This window comes from Pongo abelii, chromosome 4 (assembly GCF_028885655.2).
Source record: "Pongo abelii isolate AG06213 chromosome 4, NHGRI_mPonAbe1-v2.0_pri, whole genome shotgun sequence".
Lineage (NCBI taxonomy): Eukaryota > Metazoa > Chordata > Mammalia > Primates > Hominidae > Pongo > Pongo abelii.
Window position 1 is genome coordinate 41,448,796 of NC_071989.2, and position 25,745 is coordinate 41,474,540.

General features: G+C 35.6%; 1 protein-coding gene across 2 annotated transcripts in view; it reads right to left on the minus strand.

The window, feature by feature from the left end:
• Window positions 1–25,745, minus strand: part of C6 (complement C6) — a 134,710-nt gene that overhangs the window by 31,926 nt on the left and 77,039 nt on the right. For both annotated transcript variants that reach the window (XM_024247179.3, XM_024247180.2), the window contains exons 6-9: window positions 14,866–15,004; window positions 10,150–10,350; window positions 4,872–5,112; window positions 630–752 (exon numbers count right to left, since the gene is read on the minus strand). In XM_024247179.3, coding sequence (XP_024102947.2) covers window positions 630–752; window positions 4,872–5,112; window positions 10,150–10,350; window positions 14,866–15,004 — 704 coding nt within the window. The remainder of the gene's footprint in view (window positions 1–629; window positions 753–4,871; window positions 5,113–10,149; window positions 10,351–14,865; window positions 15,005–25,745) is intronic.

Sequence of the window (25,745 nt, forward strand, 5' to 3'; positions counted from 1 at the left end):
ATTGGGACTGGGGATTGGGACAGAAGAATGAAAGCAGTGGCTAAAATTGGGAAGGAGTAAGATCATTCTGCAAGACATAACTTGTATCTTCTTTTTTCAGTATTTTTTTGCCTGGATTTTCTTTCTCACTCTTTCCATTTGCCAAAGTCTTCAGCCATTTTTAATGCATGGCCCCAAAATAATTCTTTTCACAATATCTGATGTATTTCAATCCCAGGATTTTCTTCTGCCCATAGTCCTTTATAGCCTTTTAGAAACTATACCTCTCTTAGACCCTTGTCAGTCTGTATTTTTAATGGATGTTTATATGTTTCTTTACTTTGTAAGGTCCTGGTTCACAGTCATATGCACTTCACAATGCCTAATATTGAGTGCTGTCCATGAGCAAAATCAATAAATTATTCATTAAACAACCTAAGTACGAGATAAAGAAAACCTTAACAATTTCCTTTTTTAGGTAATGCTAATGATATTTTATTTGTATACCCTGTTCCAACACACAGGGTTCTAAGGCAGAGAAATGAAATAAATGAAAAGCTAAAAATAGCACAGTCACATCCAATATGGTCTGTAAATGACAGCCAGGCTCAGGGCACACTGGATAAGCTGCTAAGAGAGAGTACTGTTACCTTCATGTTTCTCTGACAGCTTGTTGGTGGTGCACCTATGTTCCACTTTTGTTTTCTTAGCAAATAAAACACGTTTCTTTGTTTCAATCCGGACACAGTGTTTGGCTTCTTCCTCGGTTAAACCTAGGAGATGAAGTACAAACAAAAACCACTGAGAACGCACCATTGACAATTCAAAGAGGAACATGATACTCTGGTCACTTTGGATCTATAGATACTTTATATTAGCCCCTCTCTTCCCCAATCCCCATAAACTTAAGAGACAGCTCAAGTTAGCTTTACCTATAGATTCAATCCTGCATGGGCCCAGAGATGGTCCTGAACAGAAGAGTCCCGTGAGTGCCCATCATCTCCCCTTTCAACACTGACCCTCAGAAGCACATATGAGCCATTGTGGCCCTTCCCATGGGGATGGTGATGTCCTGTCCCTGTTGCCTGCCACTTGTTGCCACTCAATACAATGGAGCTTTAAGCTTTCCCTTTCTATTGGCCACTGCACTGTGTAGCCCTGCAAATCAAAAGATTATGACGTGCTCTGATCTGTTCTCTACTCTAAGACCTACTTTCTGGGCCACTGCTGATTCTGTGAGACCTGAGTCCACTTCAGTTGCTTCCCTGTTTGTCACCTAAAATGCAAATCTTCTTGGCCATGCTTTCTCCCTGAACACTCATTCTCATACCTCTCTGGGCTTCTTCTCCTTAATTCACCTGCTCACTCAACCCCTACCTCCAAATCCTTTTTATTGTAATCTCAGAAATTCTGACTTCCTGACCTATGAATTATTTTCAAACTCCTCCTTGGCTATCCTATCTCTCCATGTTAATTCAAGCCTGTACTTGATACTGTTTCCACTGTCATCTCCAGCAGAAGTTCAAAAGGCCATATTCTCACCCCATTCATGTATGGGAATTGGGAATGATATCTTCCTAGTTTCTCACTGCTGCTTTCATTGGATGACTCCCCATGGTCTTATAACCTGCGAAAACCTTGATGCTCTGAGGCTCAGCCATCCGGTTTTAATACCTTTAGTCCTCATTATTCTCGTTTATCAAACTCTCTAGCATCATTTGTTGAAGATTTGGGCATCTGAACCACTTCAACCACAGTCCTGTAATCATTCTCAATGGCCTCAGAATCTGTGTGTTAGAGGAAGAGTGCAGGGAAACAGATCTAGTATTTTTGTAGGCTGAGTTAGTACTATCTGGGTAATTGAGGGAAATCAACATTTTCTTTTTCTTAACAGCTTCCCAAGGCACCTGACTCACTGCTGGAAACATCAAAACTAAAATCCAGGTCTTTTGATGTTTAGTTAAAATTTGCCTTGCAGAATACGAGCACATGAGAGGTAGAGCTGTTAATATAAGCCTCTTAAGCACCTAAAAGCAAAGTAGGTTATCAAATACTAGTATCTGGGGTTGCAGGTCATAATAGCAGGGATGGGTGTTTTTAGAGCTTGAGGTTCTGATTAGGTGTGATATTGAAATGGAAATCTGAAGGCATAGATCGCTGAGAAATGAGGCTGGGTAGATGTGAACTGGGCCTGTCTACCTCATTTTTTGTGACAGTTTTGAAGAGATGCATTGTTATTTGGGAGTAAAAAATTCTTGGTTTGAAGCCTTCATGTTTAGTTTGCATATTCAATCCTAACAAAAAGATGGTTGTTTCAGTCTGGTTGAATAAATATAATTCATTTTTCTTCTAGTAGGATTGATTTTATAAGTGGGTTAGTCAAATATTTAGGCCATACTACGAATGTAATGCGTTTATAGTGCGTGACTCCTTTTCTTAATCATTCTTTAGGCTCTTATTATTTATAAGTAATAATTAAATTGTATGTGTCCAGTTAATTAACTATAACATAATGAATTAACCATAAACTTAAATTCATTTTTGAGGGCTATAGATGAATCTTCAAAGATTTGAATGATGAATATTTTTTATGACATTGGTCATGCAGTGATTAAAATATCTGGACTTTATCAATGAATTTCTGTGCAACCCTTTTCTTCCCCGAAGTATGTCCAGTTTTTTGCTGCTGGACCTCTATCTACATGAACTAACAAGCTACTTGATACTGCAGTACCTCGTCTCTTAAACCTGAGTGTTCTTCTGCTGTGGGGCACAGGAATGAGTATTTCAGTAATGTCTTTAGCTACCCTGATGCGTAAAAGACAAAAGTGTTAGTTGAAAATTTCATATTAGTAAGTAGTGTGGTGAATAATTTTTAACCTCCAATTCAGTGTAGAAGATGACTTCCCAACAAAAGGAGTTTAAAATTATCCTCTTGCATATTATGATATTTTTATTGTTTGATGTTTTCACTGTGTTTATGAAACTCTTTTCACCTTGCATACTGAAGCAATGCCAACTTTTATTCAAGGTTTTAACTTGACTATGGGACATTGAACAATAGAGAATTAAATCAACACATGCTAATAAAAGGCAATTTAATTTTGTTTTCTTTTTCTTGAGGGAAAGAAAGTACTATGAAATATTCAAGTCATTTTTCAAAAATTAACAACAGGGGATATAATTCTTATTGAATAAAGCATAGCAAAAATTAAATCTATACTTTAGTTTCATGTTATGATGAGGTAAAAGGAGAGAGAATAGGAGGAGAGAAAAGGGAAGAGGCCAGAATATATATTTATCTAGAGAGTTGGGAAAGCCAGGTAAGTACATGAACTGGAGAATTTCATTTTCTTGAGAAGTCATTTCTGTCTGGGTGTGCTTCATTTTAACCACAATTAAAATTTTACAGATAAATTATCACATATAAACTTACTGAATATAAGAATATCGAATACATCTTACTGAGAGCTTGTTTGGAGGTTCTAGCAGGGGAGTGCAGCTACTCATATATCCTTGACCTAAGACCAGTCCTCCTCTATTGGAGGTGGTCATCCTCTTTGACTGAGCATGCAACTTCGGAGGGACACACATATAAAGTGGTGAGGGAGTAAGGGGACACCCACCTTGCCAGCCAGATCAGCCGAATCAACCCTGGCGATCAAAGAAGTGACAGATGTCACAGCTAGATTATCCTCACATCCAGAATACATCTTACTGAATATATATACACACATATGTATGCATATATAGACACACTGTCAATACATACATACAGTGTATGTACTGTGTGCGTGCATGTATATATGGATATGCATGGGTATTTATTTGGAATTTCCTATCACATCCCAAACTCCTTTTCTTTCCTTCATTATATGTAACTGTCAGTCTCTACCTCTGCAGAGAAAGAGATGGGCTGTGAGAAGGTTTCTGTAGGAAAGTATAACTCATTACTCTTCATTTTGGTTATGGGGCTTTAACTAACAGTTGATTAAAGATTCACCCAGTTCTTAACTGACCTGATCCCTAAGCATTTAGGGGCTCTGCTCTGAATGCATGAGGATTATACTCCTGAAGTGGGAAATTATTGTCTGGGCTATAGCAGAAGTGACCAGAATAATTTCATCTGAGGGTGAGACAAAACCAAGTCAAGAGCAGAGATTTCCCCTAATTACTTTTGCTCAGCATTAGTGTTGATACTGTTTGCAGTAGCAGAAGACATCAAATTCACATACAAGAGTTGCTCCAGTGGAAAGGATAACTGAAAGGAAACATAAAGCATGCAGGCAGTGTGGAAAGCCTACAATAACACAAATCTTTTGCATTCAGTTTCAGGTTTCATCGCCAGTAGGTGCTCATCTGGCCCACTCTATCTTAGTCGCTTGTCAAGTTTCTAACTTTTCTTTCATCATATGTTTCATCTTGGCTTTTAGTTAAAATTATTACAAGAAAAAATTGCTATTTAATTCATTATAAGGTATTGCTTTATGAAATTATATCCTATAAAAATGTTATTCATAAATTATCTTTTAGAATTTAGTGCCAGTACAAACTTTGTTTCCCTTGAGATATTGGCATGCATCTTCCTCTTTGGGTAACCACTACTGTGTAAGCTTATGATGTTCCCAGATGTTAGGAAATTTAGGGACAAATATGATGCCTAAAATCACAGTGGTTAAGCATACTTATTTTTCTTTATTTTTTGGTCCTAGTTTTCTATTTTTGTTTTATTTATTTGAATGTGTATGTTTTTTATCATTCTTCATATCATTTTGGAAATAAAGCAGGATCTAAATAAAGTCAAAGCAGAATAATTAAAATGATAGAGTAAGAGAAAAATGTATTGCATGCTATCATACCAGTTAAAAAGAGTAAGGACTGAAGAAAGTTACCTGAGTTCTTTAGTTCCTCACTGCTAAACTGATAGAGGAGGTCATACACGCCTCCCAGGGAGCCAGAGGTGAAGTAATGAGTCCCAAAGTCATCGAATATTCGGCTGTACAAAGCAGAGTTGTATTCTAGAGGCAGATGGTTAAGTGCTTTCAAAAAGATATCAGAAAGGTGCAGATCTTTAGCTTTCGTTGTGAAGTTTAAGACTTTCATCACTTTATGGATCCTAATGAAACTAGAATCCTAAATGGAAGAAAGAAGCATAAAGATGATTAAAGGTAATGAAAGTTTGAAGTACCAAGCATTTAAATGTCATCGATTTATCATTAGTTTCATTCCCACCATAGTATTACAATAATTCTCACTCTCTATTGCATGTTCTCACATACAAAATTATAATTTTCATTTTGCTTTCCAATACCAATGTCCAATGTGCAAAACAGATAAGATTATCTCAGTAATGTAAACTGTGTAATGGGGGCATGTGTTCTCTAAGAAAGAAGAAATCAGTGATCAAAAAAGTCATCTTTCTCTCCTGATTGCCAATCATGGCTGCATTTCTACTGAGTTTTTATTTAGAATATTTGCTAATGTGAATAATTGAAAAAGAATTGTGTGCATTTTGAACTGGAAGTTATGCAACTGAGATGGAGGTTATGCAAGTGAGATTCAAGTTACAGCTTTGTCATTCTGGAAAAAGCATTTCAATTCTCTAGACTTCAGTTGTCAAATGATAAGATGAGGGCTTGCACCTGGTAACATTTCACACCTCCTTTCAACTCCAAAATGCTGATTCTAAATTACTTAGCGGGTGAAATTAAGTAAAATTATTTATATTCTCTCTCCTCCACCCATATGCAGAAATATATGAGTTTTTTTTTGTTTACAAACTTATTTATTTATCATTTCTTTTTTATGTCAGGTTAATTGAGAATTAGCTGGTCGATATTATGCTTAAAATCTCATTTCCTCAGATTATCTTTTTACATAGCCACTGAGGTTTATAAGTGTATTTATGCACATTGCTTTAAAAGAATTTTATATACTTTATCTGATCTCTCAATTTTAACAAATTGTAGTAATAGTAACAGAGTAAGGACCATATTTTAGCAAAATAACTGTATTATAACTGTTAATTATTAACCATATTCCTGTTTGCTATAAGTATGGCACAAGATGACTGCTAACACAAAAGAAAAAAAATAATCCCAAGGATTGAAAAAGAATCAGCATTAATCTCCCTTCTGCCTTTCCTTTTCTCTGTCCCTCTCTTCCTTTATTCTACTTTCTGGACTTCTATACATTCATTGCCTACCTATCTGAGATGCTGTAGATACAGAAGTGAAGAAGGCAGACAAAGTTCATGCCTTTGTGGAACTTCCATTTTAGTAAGTGCTCATTAATTCTATTTTTAAGTTTAATACTTGAATTTTGTCAGAGAACCATAGTTTTCAAAAGTTGGAGAGCCCTTGTGCTTTTAATAAGAAGCACACTCACTCCCTGAGTATCTGAAGTGCCCGTTCTGGAAGGTTCAGTATTTCCAGGTTGCTTTAAGGTCTCAGTCATGGGAAATACAAGCTAAACTTTGGTAGCTCAACTTAGCACAATCACCTCCATGGTGTTCTACTTGCTGGTTCATGATACCTGAAACTGGCTATTTTAGATTAAAAAAATACATTACTATAGGTTATTAAACCACATATCTATTTCAACAATGTGTGAGGTGTTGCTTTATTTTAATAATATAGTTGTGGTTTCAGTTTTGTAAAGTATATCAGGAAAGTACTGAACCTGACTGAGTTATCTGGTATTTTGCTTGGAAACAGACTGTTAGTCCAACAAATGTCTAGTTTGATCTGTGATTGACGAAACAACTAAAGCTTTATACTCTACTGAAAGACTTGGATTGATTTTCAATTTTGTGGTATCTTGTTTTCTCTACTTGAAGACTAAGAGTATTCAGTAGTATTTTCTTTTTTCTTTTTCTTTCTTTGTTTCTTTTTTGTTTTTTTTTGCGAGATGGAGTCTAGCTCTGTCACCCAGGCTGGAGTGCAGTGGTGCCTTCTTGGCTCATTGCAACCTTTGCCTCCTGGGTTCAAGCGATTCTCCTGCCTCAGCCTCCCGAGTAGCTGGGACCACAGGCCCCCGCCACAATGCCTGGCAAATTTTTGTATTTTTAGTAGATACAGGGTTTCACCATGTTGGTGAGGCTGGCCTCAAACTCCTGACCTCAGGTGATCTGCCTACCTCAGTCCCCCAAAGTTCTGGGATTATAGGCATGAGCCACCGTGCCCAGCCTCATTTCCTTAGACTGAAATTCCTTAATTCTGTTCAGACCTAATCAAAGATGACAGTAATGATGTTGGATTGAACTATATGAGGCTAACAATTTTGTTGTTGTTGTTGTTGCTCTGTTGCCCAGGCTGGAGTACAGTAGTGTGATCTCGGCTCACTGCAACCTCCGCCTCCCGGGTTCAAGTGATTCTCCTGTCTCAGCCTCCTGAGTAGCTGGGATCACAGGCACACACTGCCACACCCGGCTAATTTTTTGTATTTTAGTAGAGATGAAGTTTCACCGTGTTGCCCAGGCTGGTCTGGAATTTCTGAGCTCAGGCAATCCGCCCGCCTTGGCCTCCCAAAGTGCTAGGATTACAGGCATGAGCCACCGTCCCTGGCGAGGCTAACAATTTTGTAAATCAAAAATGGTTGAATAACAATAGTTTAATATGTTCCAACCTGATATTGTGAATAGCTCTAAATTTTTTCACTTTTGGACAGACTATTAGGAGATCAAACAGTAGCTGTTTATCTACATATAAGGGTTTTACAAATGTTCTGTAGCATGTTTGAAATACATATAAATCACATATGTGAAGCAAGACATAGGACTATACCTATGTCTCATACAAACATGTCTATCTATCTCCCTTCATCATTGACTATGTTTATGAGCAGTTATTTCCAGTCCTGCATGCTATATTATACTGAGCTAGGGAGCTAAAAATAAAAAAAGCCATATTCCCATGCCTAATCCCAGGTATTCTGAATCAGTAGATAAGGGAAAGTGCTAGAGATGTGTATTTTTACTTACAAGAAATTCTGATACTACCTTGTCTTACAAAGATAATTTGTTAAGTTTGGAGGGCACTATAGGACCCACAGCCCATTCTAAACTAAATTATATATATATATATAGAATATATGTTATATTATATATATAGAATATATGTTTTATATATAGAATATATGTTATATTATATATATAGAATATATGTTATATATATAGAATATATGTTATATTATATATATAGAATATATGTTATATTATATATATAGAATATATGTTATATTATATATATAGAATATATGTTATATTATATATAGAATATATGTTATATTATATATATAGAATATATGTTATATTATATATAGAATATATGTTATATTATATATATAGAATATATGTTATATTATATATATAGAATATAAAAATTATATATAAATTATACATAAATTATATATAAATTATACACATAAATTATATACATAAATTATATATAAATTATATACATAAATTATATATAAATTATATACATAAATTATATATATAATACATGTTATATATAATTTATACATAAAACGAATCTATTTCATTGTCATTTTTCATGTCCATGTCACCAGAACTGTGTTCTTTCCGTATTTTGCTAAAATTTTGAATAAATAAATGAATGAATAAAGAGTCAGATATCTTGAAGTGTAATGCAATGAATAAGAAAAGTAAGCAAAAATAAGACAAACTGATTTCAGTTCCCGACTCTAGCATTTATTTACTGTAAGATCACTGGAAGTCACTCAGCTTCTTGGACTTTATTTAGTGCCTGACTCATGGTAGGTATTTGATAAATGTTCGTTGAATTAAAAATGCATATATGAATTTCAATCTATTCATCTGCAAAATGATGTTTAAATATTGACTCTGATAATCTCTTAGAATTTTTCTGAGGATAAATGAAATACTTGGGAAAATTATCCATACAGTGCTTTAGGTCTTATATTTGTATAAGTGCATAAATGGTTGACTAAATTAAAGTAGAAGAGCAATACGATAAAAGTAGGAGCAACTGTAATATGGTGGCCTCCAGTTGCTGATCTCATTAACTCTGACATTGGTACCTCTATCTCCTCCCTCTCTAGTTCCATGATTCAGGGCTCATTCTCCTCATTCATCTCTTGGGAAAGAGCAAATGCTACTTAGAGTGGTGGTTGTAGTGAGCAATAGACAGTATTTTAAAATATCTTTGTAAATGTCTAAAAATTTTAGATAGAAATCTGTCTTCTAAATCATTTAAGCACTGTGACATATCTAAGAGATTTAAAATGAAAATAATAGGAGAAAAAGGAACATACGAAGAATGATTAACAGGGGAAGCTGTAGCTTTGTATATTAAAAGGGTTCTCTAAGTCCCTGGAAAGATTAACAGGAAAAGTCCAATCCTTAGACATACACTAAGTTCCAAGTGCAAAAAAAATTGTAACTTTTCAAGCAGGGAAAAGAAAATGAAGAACTTTGCTCTGAATGTGATTTTTCTTATACAGCAATGGAAATTAGAAGACAGTTGAATAACATCTACTATCAAGAGAAGATTATGATACAGTCAGGATATTCTTTATATTTATTGCTCAGGGAAAAGGCAGGCAATGTTAGATACAAAAGATTTAGAGAATATACCTTGCATGTGTCCTATATGAGGAAAAAAAAAAAAAAAAGGCAACAGAATGAGAACAGGGATCTCAAGAAAAGGAATATAAGAGGAAAAAAATGGAGACAAGTAAATGTGTGTGTGTTTACATAAAGGTAGCAAAATACATATTTTGTTATATTTTATATATGTATTTGTATATGTGTACAAATATATACATCTATACAAATATGTATATAAAATATAACAAAAATATAAAATACAGATTGTCATATTACATGAAAGGCCAAAGTTCTGTTATATGGAGTTTATATGAAGCACACCTACAACAATATGAAAAAAAAGTGAAGATAAAAACCATAACAATAACAGTCAAATGCATGCAAAATGGAACCATTAATATAGATAATATTTCTATAACTTTTGAAGTGAGATATAACAAAAAATGGGAAAATTACTTAAATCTGTATTAGAAGTCATACTGGTACAATATCAAAACTCTCCCCTTCTTATTGCATGATTACTGGAATTACTGTTAATTTCCAAGAAAGAATAAAAGGTTGGAAACCATTTTTGATACCTTTTTGTGAGAGGCTTGAATGGCTTGTTTGAAGGCAGAATTATGGTTGATATTTTCACTTCTCTTTGAGGAATAAAAAATTGGTACACTGAAAGAGCTCCTCCCCTGACTTGAGAATGAGCCTTGTTGATTTTCATTGTGTCCAAGAGAAGTTAAATCCTTGTAGAAATCTGTTTTCAAGTCATCTTCTGCAGTTTGTACCTGGAGAAAAATCCATGTAAAATAAAATATAATTTAGGAAATACTGGAGTGACTTGTGGATATCTAATGAAATGATGATTTATTTATTTATGCACTCAGCCAGTATTTATTGAGGACACATTTTGCTAGAGAACAAAGAATAGTGTTATTTCCTGCACTGAGGGGTTAATAGTTTAGTTAGAGAGAGAGAGATAATCACCAACACTTAATGAGGTAAGTACTGTGTGACCAGTGGAATCCCACAGGAAATATAAGACCCTGAGAGGCAATATCAGGAAACCCTCCCTCAAGGAAATGCCACCTAAGCTGAGACTTAACAGGGTAATAAACAATGAAGGTTATTTTTAGCATGTCTGTGATTTTGATGCAGTGTGCAGTCTAACTAAGATACTTTTCAGTTCTGACAACTGGGCTTGTTCTTTATAACCAAGTCCCACCTTGTTTTATACTTTTTCAAGAGACGAGTCTGACTTCAGGATCACAGTTTCTGAGGTTGGGTTCTCATTGCCTGCTACCAAAGCCCCCAGTGCTGATCAACTCTTGATTGACCTTTGTGTTAGTCATTATGCTGTTTACAACTACTCTAGTCTCTTTCTGGGCACATAAAAAGCATGCATTTCCCTACTCTCTTTGGCCAATAAAATGTAAATATAAACGGTATCTGTCACTTTAAGAGTTGATGGGCAATATGTCACTTCCACCCCCCCCCCTTTTTTTTTTGCAATTCATCATCACACCAGTCAGGATGTGTCAAAGCAGAATCCCTTAAGTCCCTTGCTTTCTAAGTGACTATTATCAGTAGAACGTACAGTATGAGTGACACTGTTTTAAGACACTGACATCTTAGTATTGATATTGCAGTGTAAACCGAACTTGTCTTGATTAAAATGCTGTGTCTGGTGTCTGTATTCCATCATCTGTCCTATAGTTATTCTAAGGTCTTCCAACTCCCTGCCCAGTTGCCTTCTCTTCCCTTCATGACTCTCTTTAATCTTTGTGTACCAGCCAGCCAATTACTTCATCTATCTTCATAAGCTACAATACTACAAAAGAAGGGAAGTGAGATGCCTGCTGAATTTCTCCTCCTCTATTGTTTTCAATAAGGTATAGCTTAGGTTTGCATAGCTGCCTGCTAAAAGCATGCCTAAAGAATGAAGTTATACAGAGCTGTTAAAAGAAAACCAATAGCTCGTGACCTTGACTCTAGTCATTCCCAAATTTTTGTTTGAAGAAATACCACTATGACCTTCTTCAGCCATATCACTATGACTTCAGCCATACCACTATGGCATAGAGTTAAAGATTAGCTCAGGTAGCTTCATAAGGTTGGACAAGTCTTAGAGCCACATTGATAAGGAAATGAGTTTAATCTGCTGTAAAAGAATTTTCAGGCTGTATTTCCTCATGTAACTTGTTATCCAGGCTTGCGTTATCAAGCTTTGTGGGCTAACCCTGTGATCTGTTAGTAAATGTTTAACAACTAGCTCTCTGGGAAGGGGAAGAAAGCCCTGATTTACCGTAGCATTTTCCTTTTCCATTGTGTATATATTCCTACCATGGCTGATTTCAAGCTACCTATGTGATGCCCTGAATTCATATTGGGAAGAGATGCACAGTGGCAAATTACAAAGTATTTTCATAATACAGATCCAATAGATGTAAATAACCCCAAAAGCATGGATAATGGTAAAATGTAGCCAAATAATTGAAAAGTGATCAATTTTGAGTAATTATAACCTTTGTTTTTAATGTGTTTACCTGTGAGATAATATATTTGATATTTAATAATGGCTGTGTTTTGACCAACAAATATATGAAAAAATGCTCATCATCAATAATCATCAGAGAAATGCAAATCAAAGCCACAATGAGATGCCATCTCACACCAGTCAGGATGACTAGTATTAAAAAGTCAAAAAAAACAACAGATGTTGGCAAGGCTGTGGAGAAAAGGAATGCTAATACACTGTTGGTGGGAATGTAAATTAGTTCAGCCACTGTGAAAAACAGTTTGGATATTTCTCAAAGAACTTAAAACAGAGCCACCATTTGACCCAGCAATCTCATTCCTGGGTACATATCCAAAAGAAAACAAATTGTTCTACCAAAAAGACACACGCAGTTGCATGTTTATTGCAGTAGTATTCACAATAGCAAAGACATAGAATTAACCTAGGTGCCAATCAGCAGTGGATTGGATAAAGATAATATGGTACATATGTGCCATGGAATACTAGCAGCCATAAAAAAGAATGAAATCATGTCCTTTGCAGCAACATGGATACAGCTGGAGACCATTATCCTAAGCAAATTAACACAGGAACAGAAAAACAAATACTACGTGTTTTCACTTATAAGTGAGAGCTAAACATCGGGTACTCATGGACATAAAGATGGCAACAACAGACAGTGGGGTCTACTAGAGGGAGAAGGGAGGGAGAGGGGCAAGAGTTGAAAAACTGTTGGGTATTCTGCTCAGTACCTGGGTAAAGGGATCATTTGTACCCCCAACCTCAGCATCACACAATAAAGCCAGGTGACAAACTTGCACATGTATTCCCTGAATCTAAAATGAAAGTTGAAAAAGAAAAAAAAATCTATGCTTCACAATTGGATTCCAAAATTCCTGAAAAGTTAACAGTTGACTCTTGTGAACTCAAAGAGCTGGCTCCAGCACATCATTGTCTAACTTCACGGGGGATACATTTTAACTGGTAGTTTATGAAGGTGCTCAGACTTTTAACCCACTGCGTGGAATTTTAATGTCTTTCTTGATATACTACAAATGTCTCATCTAACATAGGCCGCCACCGACTATAAGAGCCAGAAGCCAGGAGTTCTTATTTTTCTGTGCCATTTATTTGCTGTATAACTCTGAGAAAGTTGTTTAACTTCAATAAGCCTAAATTTTCTTTTCTTTTCTTTTCTTTTTTTGAGAGAGAGTCTCACTCTGTCGCCTAGGCTGGAGTGCAGTGGCGTGATCTCGGCTCACTGCAGCCTGTACCTCCTGGGTTCAAGCAATTCTCATGCCTCAGACTCCTGAGTAGCTGGGACTACAGGTGTGCACCACTACGCCCAGCTAAGTTTTGTGTTTTTAGTAGAGACAGGGTTTCATCATGTTGCCCAGACTGGTCTTGAACTCCTGACACCCAAGTGATCCGCACCCCCTTGGCCTCCCAAAGTGCTGGGATTACAGATGTGAGCCACCACACCCAGCTAAGCCTACATTTTCTGTTAGTAATGTGGATGTAAACAATTTTCTACCTTTCTGGGGAGGTTGTTATGGGAATCAAGTAAAGCAATATACGAAAGTACTTTGAAGACTCTAAAGTATTGTGTAAGTATGAAGTGTTACCTAAGCCTCAATTTGCTCCAGTCTCATATACTTCCTTTGATTTACTTGTGAAACTATATGAAATAGATGCTTGCTGAAAATACAGGCAATATGCTTTTGTGAAATGACCGTATTTTGAAAGTAAACTTGTGGATTGGTTGTTTTGGAACTGGAAAGCAACTTCCATCAGAACAATATTACATATAAATGTTTAGGTTTTAGCTCTGTCTACAAAGCCTGTTCAAATACAATACATCTTAAGAGCAGTATTATCAGTCTTCCCAGAGGTATTCAAATTTGACGGTTAGTTCCCAAAGACATTCCCCACCTATTAGTATATATTAGATGGTTTTAAATTGAGTGAATCGAATTGGAAAATGCCTGTATTTATATGTATATAAAGGTCTTTTTAAAGGAAGGATTAAATGACTTTTTGCTGAACTCATATTACCCATAAAGTGGTTCTCAGAAATAATTACAACTCCGAAATTCTCTCTAGCTTGTCAAATTTCTGTGCATGAATGTCACCATTAAAACCGTGTATTTTCTGTTCTTATCACAATTTAAAAGAAGCAGATTACTCACTTTAGTGCAACGAGTATGGAGCACTTATGTGTAAAGCATGGGTTAGATTCTGAGACTAGGTAGTATGCTGCTCATTATAATTTACTAAAAGAAACAAATAAACCAAACCAACTAATAAAATAGGAAGAAAAGTAAGCAGAACTATCTCATTAGAGTGACTCATCATGATTTTTCTTATGAGCCTGGCAGTTTAAAAAAAAAGTCTATATTTCGTGGTTATCTAAGAGCACTAACTAGGTTAGGAGAAAATTCTGAAGAAATCAAACTGTTTATCTATGTGGAGCTATTTTAGAGCTGAATAGTCACTGGAGAAAGCATGGACTCGAATCAGCAAAACCTGGCCTTGAATCTTGAATTCATTTCTTGCTACCTGTTTGACTTCTGGAAAATTAGTTACCTTAGTTTTTTCATCTGTAAATTGATGATAACACTGGCCTCACTGTGTGTGCATGGATAAAATACAAACACATAACAGGTGATTAAAATTGTTCACCACCTTTTCATTCTGTCCCTTCATTCATCACTAATTTTGCATGAGAAATTTAGCTTATAATCACTGACGGTGCTGGAGTTGCCACCATGCTAAGCTGTCATACCTCAAAGCCGACAGTTTCCAGATTGGCCGGAACACGGTATGGATTACTTGTCCTACTGCTTTTGACAGTTTTACATATTCCTCCAGTGAAAGAGTTATCAAGGACTTCTCCTCTGGGCTCTCCTGCCAGAAAATGAAACCTAGAAACAAAGTAATTTTCAGGAATTCAATAGATGTAGAGCAATCTTTAAAATTTACCTTAGTTATATGAAAGGAATTCCTCTTCTAAACCTTTTTGACTCAAGACAAATGACTTGAAGGAACCCCCCACACCTCCGCTTTTTTTTCCTAGTCCATGGTGAGGCATGCAAGGAAGCTGGAAAGCCCAAACTCAGCTTCTCTGGCTCTATTAGGTTCTCCTATTCCACTTACTTAATTGTTCTTGTCTTTCAACATACAATAAAATCTGGATTTATAATTTTTTATAACTTACAAAGCCAGTGTAAAGTTTGGAAGCAGATTATGAAATAAGTTATTATATGATAAATGCTATCCCAGGTCCACTTCTTTCTGAGTGGAATTCTAATAGAGAGCTCATAATAAAATAGTAACAGCAATATTTTAATGGAATTGTAATATCATAGTTTTACTAATAACTGACTATAATATTTAAAATATATTTTATTTAACAAATGCTTATATACTGTTTACTATAAGCCAAGCAATAGTAAGTGCTTTACAAATATTAACTTGGTTAAGTGCTTTACTAATAGTAACTTATATTTATTGTAACCATATGATGTAGATATAATTATTATACCTGTTTTACAAATGAGGACATTGAGGCACATAGAGATTAATTAGCTTAGCATAAATCAAGTACTTAAGAGGTTATTTTGTTATAGCTAAAAAAACTTCTCCAAGATGCTAATACTTTTCCAAATTCTAAGAGATATTAATATGTATTCTGTGAAAAAAGTAGTTTTTTTGTCAAACAGTTTGGTAATGCTGTATTACATAGATTATAAAAATTGTTTTTTACAGGTCATGTCACAGCCTTAAAAATATAAATTGTCAGTCTCCAAGTACATTTGACCAAATAACCTTGTCTTTCATAGAACATGTAGTGCAGTTCTACAGAATATCACTGGAAAATTCCATGTAGCAGAAGGAATAGCACCAATGCCCTTCCATTCTCATGACCCTTCAGTACACCCATCCCTTCTGATAGTTGTGGGGGCTAAAGGGAACTCTAAACATCCTCAACAATGTCATCGACCGCTTACATGTCTGTTTCCCTTGTACTTCTATGGCACTAACTCACAAGACAAAATGTACCTGAAAGGCACCACCTTTACCAGAGCTGAAATATTAAGTTTTGTAACTATCACAAAGATCTGAAAAAAAGACAAATAGACTCATTCATTTGTGAGGGAATCAAGAAGCAGTTCACTATGCGAGGCTTTTGCGATCTATTAAGACATTTGGATTTAAAGTAGAAAATTTGATCAATTACTCAGACACTTCTAACCAATGGACACAATATTTTTCTATCAAAGAGGAGCAAGGATAGTTTGAAAGTTGTAAAGTGATGTTAGAATACTGAAAAGAAAGTAAGGCTAATATAAATACTTGTAAATTCTCTACCAATAAAATTGTGTTAATGTAAAAGTACACAGACACACACACACACAGCTTTTAAGTTTCTGAAATGGTTTCTTCACTTGAAAATGGAGCTAACTGCTTTTTTATAGTAGTTGTGGAAGTTAATAGTGATTAGCACAGGGCTGGCCTGCCCTACGAGAGGAAACAATACATACTAACTCTCCCATTTTTCCCACCAGGGAAAGTATATTTTAATTTTATTAAAAGGTTGCATACTAAGTTCAAAACTAATTGCTTGCAGAAACAAAATCAACAAACAAAAATCAAATGTATTTCCATACAAATAGCAATGAACAATCCAAAAATAAAATTAAAGAAACAATGCCATTTATAATAGCCTCTCGAAGAATAAAATCCTCAGGTATTTATTTAACAAAAGAAGTCTAAGACTCATATACTGAAAAGTATAAACAATGTTGAAAGATATTAAGTGAAATCTCAATGAATAGAAAGACATTCCATATTAATGGATTGGCAGGATTTGTGTTGTTAAGATAGCAGTACTTACCAAATTGATCTATAGATTCAAGACAATCATTATCAAAATCTCAGCTGCCTTTTTTTGGTAAAGATTCACAAGCCAATTCTCAAATTCAAAAGACCCAGAACAGCCAAGACAATCTTGAGAAAGAAGGACAAAGTTCAAGGAATTACCTTCCTGATACACAATTTACTTCAAAATTAGGGTAATCAAGACAGTGTAGTAGTACTGGCATGAGGATAGACAGACATATAGACCAACGGAACAGAAATGCATCTAGAAATAAACCCATACATCTATGGTCAATTGATTTTCAGCAAGGGTGCCAAGACAGTTCAATGGGGGAAAATAGTCCTAAATGAATGGTGCTGTAACGACCTAATAGTTATATTGCAAATGAATGAAATTGGGCCCCTTTCTCACATAATGCAAAAAAATTAATCAAAATAGATAATAGAACCTAAATTTAAGAGATAAAACTATAGAACTTTTAGAAGACAATATAGGACTAAATATTTGTGAACTCCAGTAAGGCAAAGCCTTCTTAGGTATGACATTAAAAGCACATTCAACAAAAGAAGAAATAAATATATTGAACTCCACCAGAATGAAAAACTTTAGTGCTTTAAAGGACACCAACAAAAAAGTGAAAATACAACTCATATAATGGGAGAAAATATTTCCAAATCACATATCTAATGAGGAACTTACACCCAGAATATACAAAAAATGCTTGAAACTAAATAAAAAAACCAAATTACTTAATTAAACAATGAGCAAATAATTTGAGTATCTAAATATATATTTCTTTGAAAAAATATGAAAATGACTAATAAGCATGTGAAAAAATGCTCAATGTTATTACTCATTAGGAAATACAAATCAAACCTGCAATGAGATACTGGTTCATAGCCATTAGAATAGCCTTAACCAAAAGATGAACAGAAACAGTTTTGATGAAGGTGTGGAGAAGTTGATTTTCAATCATATGTAACTGGGGGAAATGAAAAATGGTGCAGCTGTTTTGGAAAATAGTTGGGAGTTCTTCAAAAATTAAACATATAATTACCATAAGACCCTGCAATTCCATTCCTAAGTATATATGAAAGAGAACTGAAAATACATATCAATGCAAAAACTTGTACATGAATGTTCATAGCAGCATTACTCATACTAGTCAAAGTAGGAACAAAACAAATGTTCATTAGATGATGAATGAATCAACACAATGTGACAGAATGATACAATGGGTTGTTATTCTCTCATACAATGGAATAAAGTATTAACATATACTTTATATGGGTGATTTTTTAAATTATGTTTTTAAAAATTGTCACGTAATTGTACATATTTATGGGGTACGTAGTGATGTTTAGATACATACAATGTATAGTAATAAAATCAGAGTAATTAGCATATTCATCAACTCAAACATGTTGGGAACATTCAAAATTCTCTCTTCTCGGTATTTGAAAATATGTACTAAATTATTGTTAACTATAGTCACCTGCAATGCTATAGAACACTAGAACTTATTCCTCTTATCTAGCTGTAGTTTTGTAACCTTTAACCAATCTCTTCCTATCCTCCCCTTCCCCTACTCTTTCCAGTCTCTTGTAACCCTTATTCTACTCTACTTGTATGAGATCTACTTTTTAAGCTTCTGCATGTGAGTGAGAACATGTAGTATTTATGTTTTTGTTTCTGGCTTATTTCACTTAATATCCTCCAGGCTCATCCATGTTTCTCCAGTGACAAGGTTTCATTCTATTTTATGGCTGAATAGTATTCCATTTTGTGTATGTACCATGTTTTCTTTATCCATTCATCTGTTGATGGACGCTTAGACTGATTCCATATCTTGGTTATTGTGAACAGTGCTGCAAATAAACCTGGGGATGCAGATATCTGTTCAGTATACCGATTTCCTTTGCTTTGGATGTATGCTCAGTAGTGGGATTGCTGGATCATATGGCAGTGCTGTTTGTAGCTTTTTGAGGAACCTCCATACTGGTCTCCATAAGAACTATATTAGTTTACATTCTCACCAACAGTGTATGAGCTTCCTTTTCTCCACATCCTTTCCAGCATTTGTTATTTTTTTGTCTTTTTGATAATAGTCATTTCAACTGTGGTGAGATGATACCTCATTGTAGGTTGATTTTCATTTTCCCGATGATTAGTGATGTTGAACATTTTAAAATATATTTGTTGGACTCCTTTTGGTAAATGTCTTATTAAGTTCACTGGTGAACTTAATCCATTAAATTGGATTATTTATTTATTTTTGCTATTGAGTTGAGTTCCTTATATATCCTGGATATTAACTCCTTGTCAGATGAATAGTTGGCAAATGCTTTTTTTCCACTCTGTATGTTGTCTTTTCACTCTGTTACTGTTTTCTCTACTGTACAAAAAGCTTTTTAGTTTGATATAATCCCATTTGTCTATTTCTGCTTTTGTTGCTTCTGCTTTTGAGGTCTTTTTCAAAAATGTTTTCTCACATCAACGTTCTAAGTGTTTTCCCCTATATTTTTCTCTAATAGTTTAATAGTTCTGGAATTTTACATGTAAGTCTTTAAGCTATTTGGAGTTGATTTTTGTATAGCATGAGTGGTGGGGGTCCAGTTTCATTCTTCTGCATATAGATATCCAGTTTTTCCAGCACCATTAATTAAAGAGACTCTTGTTTCCCCAGTGCATGATCTTGACACCTTTGTCAAAAATCAGTTGGTTGTAAATACATGGTTTTGTTTCTGGGTTCTGTATTCGGTTCCATTGGTCTATGCATCTGTTTTTATGCCAATAGTGTGCTGCTTGGGTTACCATAGCTTTGTAACATGTAACACATGTAACATGTATATTTTGAAATGTAGTAGTGTGATGCCTTTGGCTTTTTTTTTTTTTTAAACCTCTTTTTGATTATTACATTAAACAGATATAAATCATTTTGTCAAATTGCTGAAAAGAAGTTAAGCATATACTTACTATACGAACTAGCAATTCCATTCTAGGTATTTACCTAAGAGAAATGAAAACATATAAGCATACAAAGAGTTGCACATGAATGTTCATGGCAGCTTCATTCTTAAGAATCCTAAACTGGAGATGATCGAAATGTCCATCAGCAGGTGAGTAGATAAGCAAACTATGGCACATCCATACAATAAAATGTTACTGAACCATAAAAGAAATAAATTACTGATACACACAAAGCATGAATGAATCTCAAAGGATTACACTAAGTAGAGAAACCAGATCTCAAAGATTACAGTATATATGATCCATTTATGTGCAATTCTAGACGATACAAAATTATAGTGATAAATAGCAGATTAGTGATTACCTGAGTCTAAGGGGTGGTCATAGGAATGGAGTGCACAGGGACTGAAGGGAGTATTTTGTGGTAATAGAAATGTTCTGTATCTTGACTGTAGTGGAAATCCCATGACTGTGTATGTTTATACATATACTGTGTATGTCATTTAACTGGACACTTAAAATATATGAATTTCATTTTATGTAAATTACACCTTGAAAAAGCCGATTTTTTACTTGCTGTAAAACTTTATAAATATACACAGTTATATGTCAGAGATATTGTGAGTTCAGTTCCAGACCACCACAATAAAGTGACTATTGCAATAAAGCAAGTCACACAAGTTTTTTTTGGTTTCCCAGTGCATATAAAATTTATGTTTACACTATACTATAACTATACTATACTAAAGTAGTTATAGTATACTATACTGTAACTACACTATACTCTAAAGACTATATAGTCTTTTTTTTTCTTTTATTATTATTATTATTATTATACTTTAGGTTTTATGGTACATGTGCGCAATGTGCAGGTAAGTTACATATGTATACATGTGCCATGCTGGTGTGCTGCACCCACCAACTCGTCATCTAGCATTAGGTATATCTCTCAATGCTATCCCTCCCCCCTCCCCCCACCCCACAACAGTCCCCGAAGTGTGATGTTCCCCTTCCTGTGTCCATGTGTTCTCATTGTTCAATTCCCACCTATGAGTGAGAATATGCGGTGTTTGGTTTTTTGTTCTTGCGATAGTTTACTGAGAATGATGATTTCCAATTTCATCCATGTCCCTACAAAGGACATGAACTCATCATTTTTTATGGCTGCATAGTATTCCATGGTGTATATGTGCCACATTTTCTTAATCCAGTCTATCATTGTTGGACATTTGGGTTGGTTCCAAGTCTTTGCTAATGTGAATAATGCCGCAATAAACATACGTGTGCATGTGTCTTTATAGCAGCATGATTTATAGTCCTTTGGGTATATACCCAGTAATGGGATGGCTGGGTCAAATGGAATTTCTAGTTCTAGATCCCTGAGGAATCGCCACACTGATTTCCACAAGGGTTGAACTAGTTTACAATCCCACCAACAGTGTAAAAGTGTTCCTATTTCTCCACATCCTCTCCAGCACCTGTTGTTTCCTGACTTTTTAATGATTGCCATTCTAACTGGTGTGAGATGGTATCTCATTGTGGTTTTGATTGCATTTTTCTGATGGCCAGTGATGGTGAGCATTTTTTCATGTGTTTTTTGGCTGCATAAATGTCTTCTTTTGAGAAGTGTCTGTTCATGTCCTTCGCCCACTTTTTGATGGGGTTGTTTGTTTTTTTCTTGTAAATTTGTTGGAGTTCATTGTAGATTCTGGATATTAGCCCTTTGTCAGATGAGTAGGTTGTGAAAATTTTCTCCCATTTTGTAGGTTGCCTGTTCACTCTGATGGTAGTTTCTTTTGCTGTGCAGAAGCTCTTGAGTTTAATTAGATCCCATTTGTCAATTTTGGCTTTTGTTGCCATTGCTTTTGGTGTTTTAGACATGAAGTCCTTGCCCATGCCTATGTCCTGAATGGTAATGCCTAGGTTTTCTTCTAGGGTTTTTATGGTTTTAGGTCTAACATTTAAGTCTTTAATCCATCTTGAATTGATTTTTGTATAAGGTGTAAGGAAGGGATCCAGTTTCAGCTTTCTACATATGGCTAGCCAGTTTTCCCAGCACCATTTATTAAATAGGGAATCCTTTCCCCATTGCTTGTTTTTGTCAGGTTTGTCAAAGATCAGATTCTTGTAGATATGTGGCATTATTTCTGACGGCTCTGTTCTGTTCCATTGATCTATATCTCTGTTTTGGTACCAGTACCATGCTGTTTTGGTTACTGTAGCCTTGTAGTATAGTTTGAAGTCAGGTAGCGTGATGCCTCCAGCTTTGTTCTTTTGGCTTAGGATTGACTTGGTGATGCGGGCTCTTTTTTGGTTCCATATGAACTTTAAAGTAGTTTTTTCCAATTCTGTGAAGAAAGTCATTGGTAGCTTGATGGGGATGGCATTGAATCTGTAAATTACCTTGGGAAGGATGGCCATTTTCATGATATTGATTCTTCCTACCCATGAGCATGGAATGTTCTTCCATTTGTTTGTATCCTCTTTTATTTCCTTGAGCAGTGGTTTGTAGTTCTCCTTGAAGAGGTCTTTCACATCCCTTGTAAGTTGGATTCCTAGGTATTTTATTCTCTTTGAAGCAATTGTGAATGGGAGTTCACTCATGATTTGGCTCTCTGTCTGTTATTGATGTATAAGAATGCTTGTGATTTTTGCACATTGATTTTGTATCCTGAGACTTTGCTGAAGTTGCTTATCAGCTTAAGGAGATTTTGGGCTGAGACAATGGGGTTTTCTAGATATACTATCATGTCATCTGCAAACAGGGACAATTTGACTTCCTCTTTTCCTACTTGAATACCCTTGATTTCCTTCTCCTGCCTAATTGCCCTGGCCAGAACTTCCAACACTATGTTGAATAGAAGTGGTGAGAGAGGGCATCCCTGTCTTGTGCCAGTTTTCAAAGGGAATGCTTCCAGTTTTTGCCCATTCAGTATGATATTGGCTGTGGGTTTGTCATAAATAGCTCTTATTATTTTGAGATACGTCCCATCAATTCCTAATTTATTGAGAGTTTTTAGCATGAAGTGTTGTTGAATTTTGTCAAAGGCCTTTTCTGCATCTATTGAGATAATCATGTGGTTTTTGTCTTTGGTTCTGTTTATATGCTGGATTACATTTATTGATTTGCGTATATTGAACCAGCCTTGCATCCCAGGGATGAAGCCCACTTGATCATGGTGGATAAGCTTTTTGATGTGCTGCTGGATTCTGTTTGCCAGTATTTTATTGAGGATTTTTGCATCAATGTTCATCAGGGATATTGGTCTAAAATTCTCTTTTTTGGTTGTGTCTCTGCCAGGCTTTGGTATCAGGATGATGCTGGCCTCATAAAATGAGTTAGGGAGGATTCCCTCTTTTTCTATTGATTGGAATAGTTTCAGAAGGAATGGTACCAGCTCATCCTTGTACCTCTGGTAGAATTCGGCTGTGAATCCATCTGGTCCTGGACTTTTTTTGGTTGGTAAGCTATTGATTATTGCCACAATTTCAGCTCCTGTTATTGGTATATTCAGAGATTCAACTTCTTCCTGGTTTAGTCTTGGGAGGGTGTATGTGTTGAGGAATTTATCCATTTCTTCTAGATTTTCTAGTTTATTTGCATAGAGGTGTTTGTAATATTCTCTGATGGTAGTTTGTATTTCTGTGGGATTGGTGGTGATATCCCCTTTATCATTTTTTATTGCATCTATTTGATTCTTCTCTCTTTTTTTCTTTATTAATCTTGCTAGCGGTCTATCAATTTTGTTGATCCTTTCAAAAAACCAGCTCCTGGATTCATTTATTTTTTGAAGGGTTTTTTGTGTCTCTATTTCCTTCAGTTCTGCTCTGATTTTAGTTATTTCTTGCCTTCTGCTAGCTTTTGAATGTGTTTGCTCTTGCTTTTCTAGTTCTTTTAATTGTGATGTTAGGGTGTCAATTTTGGATCTTTCCTGCTTTCTCTTGTGGGCATTTAGTGCTATAAATTTCCCTCTACACACTGCTTTGAATGCATCCCAGAGATTCTGGTATGTTGTGTCTTGGTTCTCGTTGGTTTCAAAGAACATCTTTATTTCTGCCTTCATTTCGTTATGTACCCAGTAGTCATTCAGGAGCAGGTTGTTCAGTTTCCACGTAGTTGAGCGGTTTTGAGTGAGATTCTTAATCCTGAGTTCTAGCTTGATTGCACTGTGATCTGAGAGACAGTTTGTTACAATTTCTGTTCTTTTACATTTATTGAGGAGAGCTTTACTTCCAAGTATATGGTCAATTTTGGAATAGGTGTGGTGTGGTGCTGAAAAAAATGTGTATTCTGTTGATTTGGGGTGGAGAGTTCTGTAGATGTCTATTAGGTCCACTTGGTGCAGAGCTGAGTTCAATTCCTGGGTATCCTTGTTGACTTTCTGTCTCGTTGATCTGTCTAATGTTGACAGTGGAGTGTTAAAGTCTCCCATTATTAATGTGTGGGAGTCTAAGTCTCTTTGTAGGTCACTCAGGACTTGCTTTATGAATCTGGGTGCTCCTGTATTGGGTGCATATATATTTAGGATAGTTAGCTCTTCTTGTTGAATTAATCCCTTTACCATTATGTAATGGCCTTCTTTGTCTCTTTTGATCTTTGTTGGTTTAAAGTCTGTTTTATCAGAGACTAGGATTGCAACCCCTGCCTTTTTTTGTTTTCCATTTGCTTGGTAGATCTTCCTCCATCCTTTTATTTTGAGCCTATGTGTGTCTCTGCACGTGAGATGCGTTCCCTGAATACAGCACACTGATGGGTCTTGAGTCTTTACCCAATTTGCCAGTCTGTGTCTTTTAATTGGAGCATTTAGTCCATTTACATTTAAAGTTAATATTATTATGTGTGAATTTGATCCTGTCATTATGATGTTAGCTGGTTATTTTGCTCGTTAGTTGATGCAGTCTCTTCCTAGTCTCGATGGTCTTTACATTTCGATATGATTTTGCAGTGGCTGGTACCGGTTGTGCCTTTCCATGTTTAGCGCTTCCTTCAGGAGCTCTTTTAGGGCAGGCCTGGTGGTGACCAAATCTCTCAGCATTTGCTTGTCTGTAAAGTATTTTATTTCTCCTTCACTTATGAAGCTTAGTTTGGCAGGATATGAAATTCTGGGTTGAAAATTCTTTTCTTTAAGAATGTTGAATATTGGCCCCCACTCTCTTCTGGCTTGTAGGGTTTCTGCCGAGAGATCCGCTGTTAGTCTGATGGGCTTCCCTTTGATGGTAACCCGACCTTTCTCTCTGGCTGCCCTTAACATTTTTTCCTTCATTTCAACTTTGGTGAATCTGACAATTATGTGTCTTGGAGTTGCTCTTCTCGAGGAGTATCTTTGTGGCGTTCTCTGTATTTCCTGAATCTGAATGTTGGCCTGCCTTGCTAGATTGGGGAAGTTCTCCTGGATAATATCCTGCAGAGTGTTTTCCAACTTGTTTCCATTCTCCCCGTCACTTTCAGGTACACCAATCAGACGTAGATTTGGTCTTTTCACATAGTCCCACATTTCTTGGAGGCTTTGCTCATTTCTTTTTATTTTTTTTTCTCTAAACTTCCCTTCTTGCTTCATTTCATTCATTTCATCTTCCAGGGCTGAAACCCTTTCTTCCATTTGATCGCATCGGCTCCTGAGGCTTCTGCATTCTTCACGTAGTTCTCGAGCCTTGGTTTTCAGCTCCATCAGCTCCTTTAAGCACTTCTCTGTATTGGTTATTCTAGTTATACATTCTTCTAAATTTTTTTCAAAGTTTTCAACTTCTTTGCCTTTGGTTTGAATATCCTCCCGTAGCTCAGAGTAATTTGATCGTCTGAAGCCTTCTTCTCT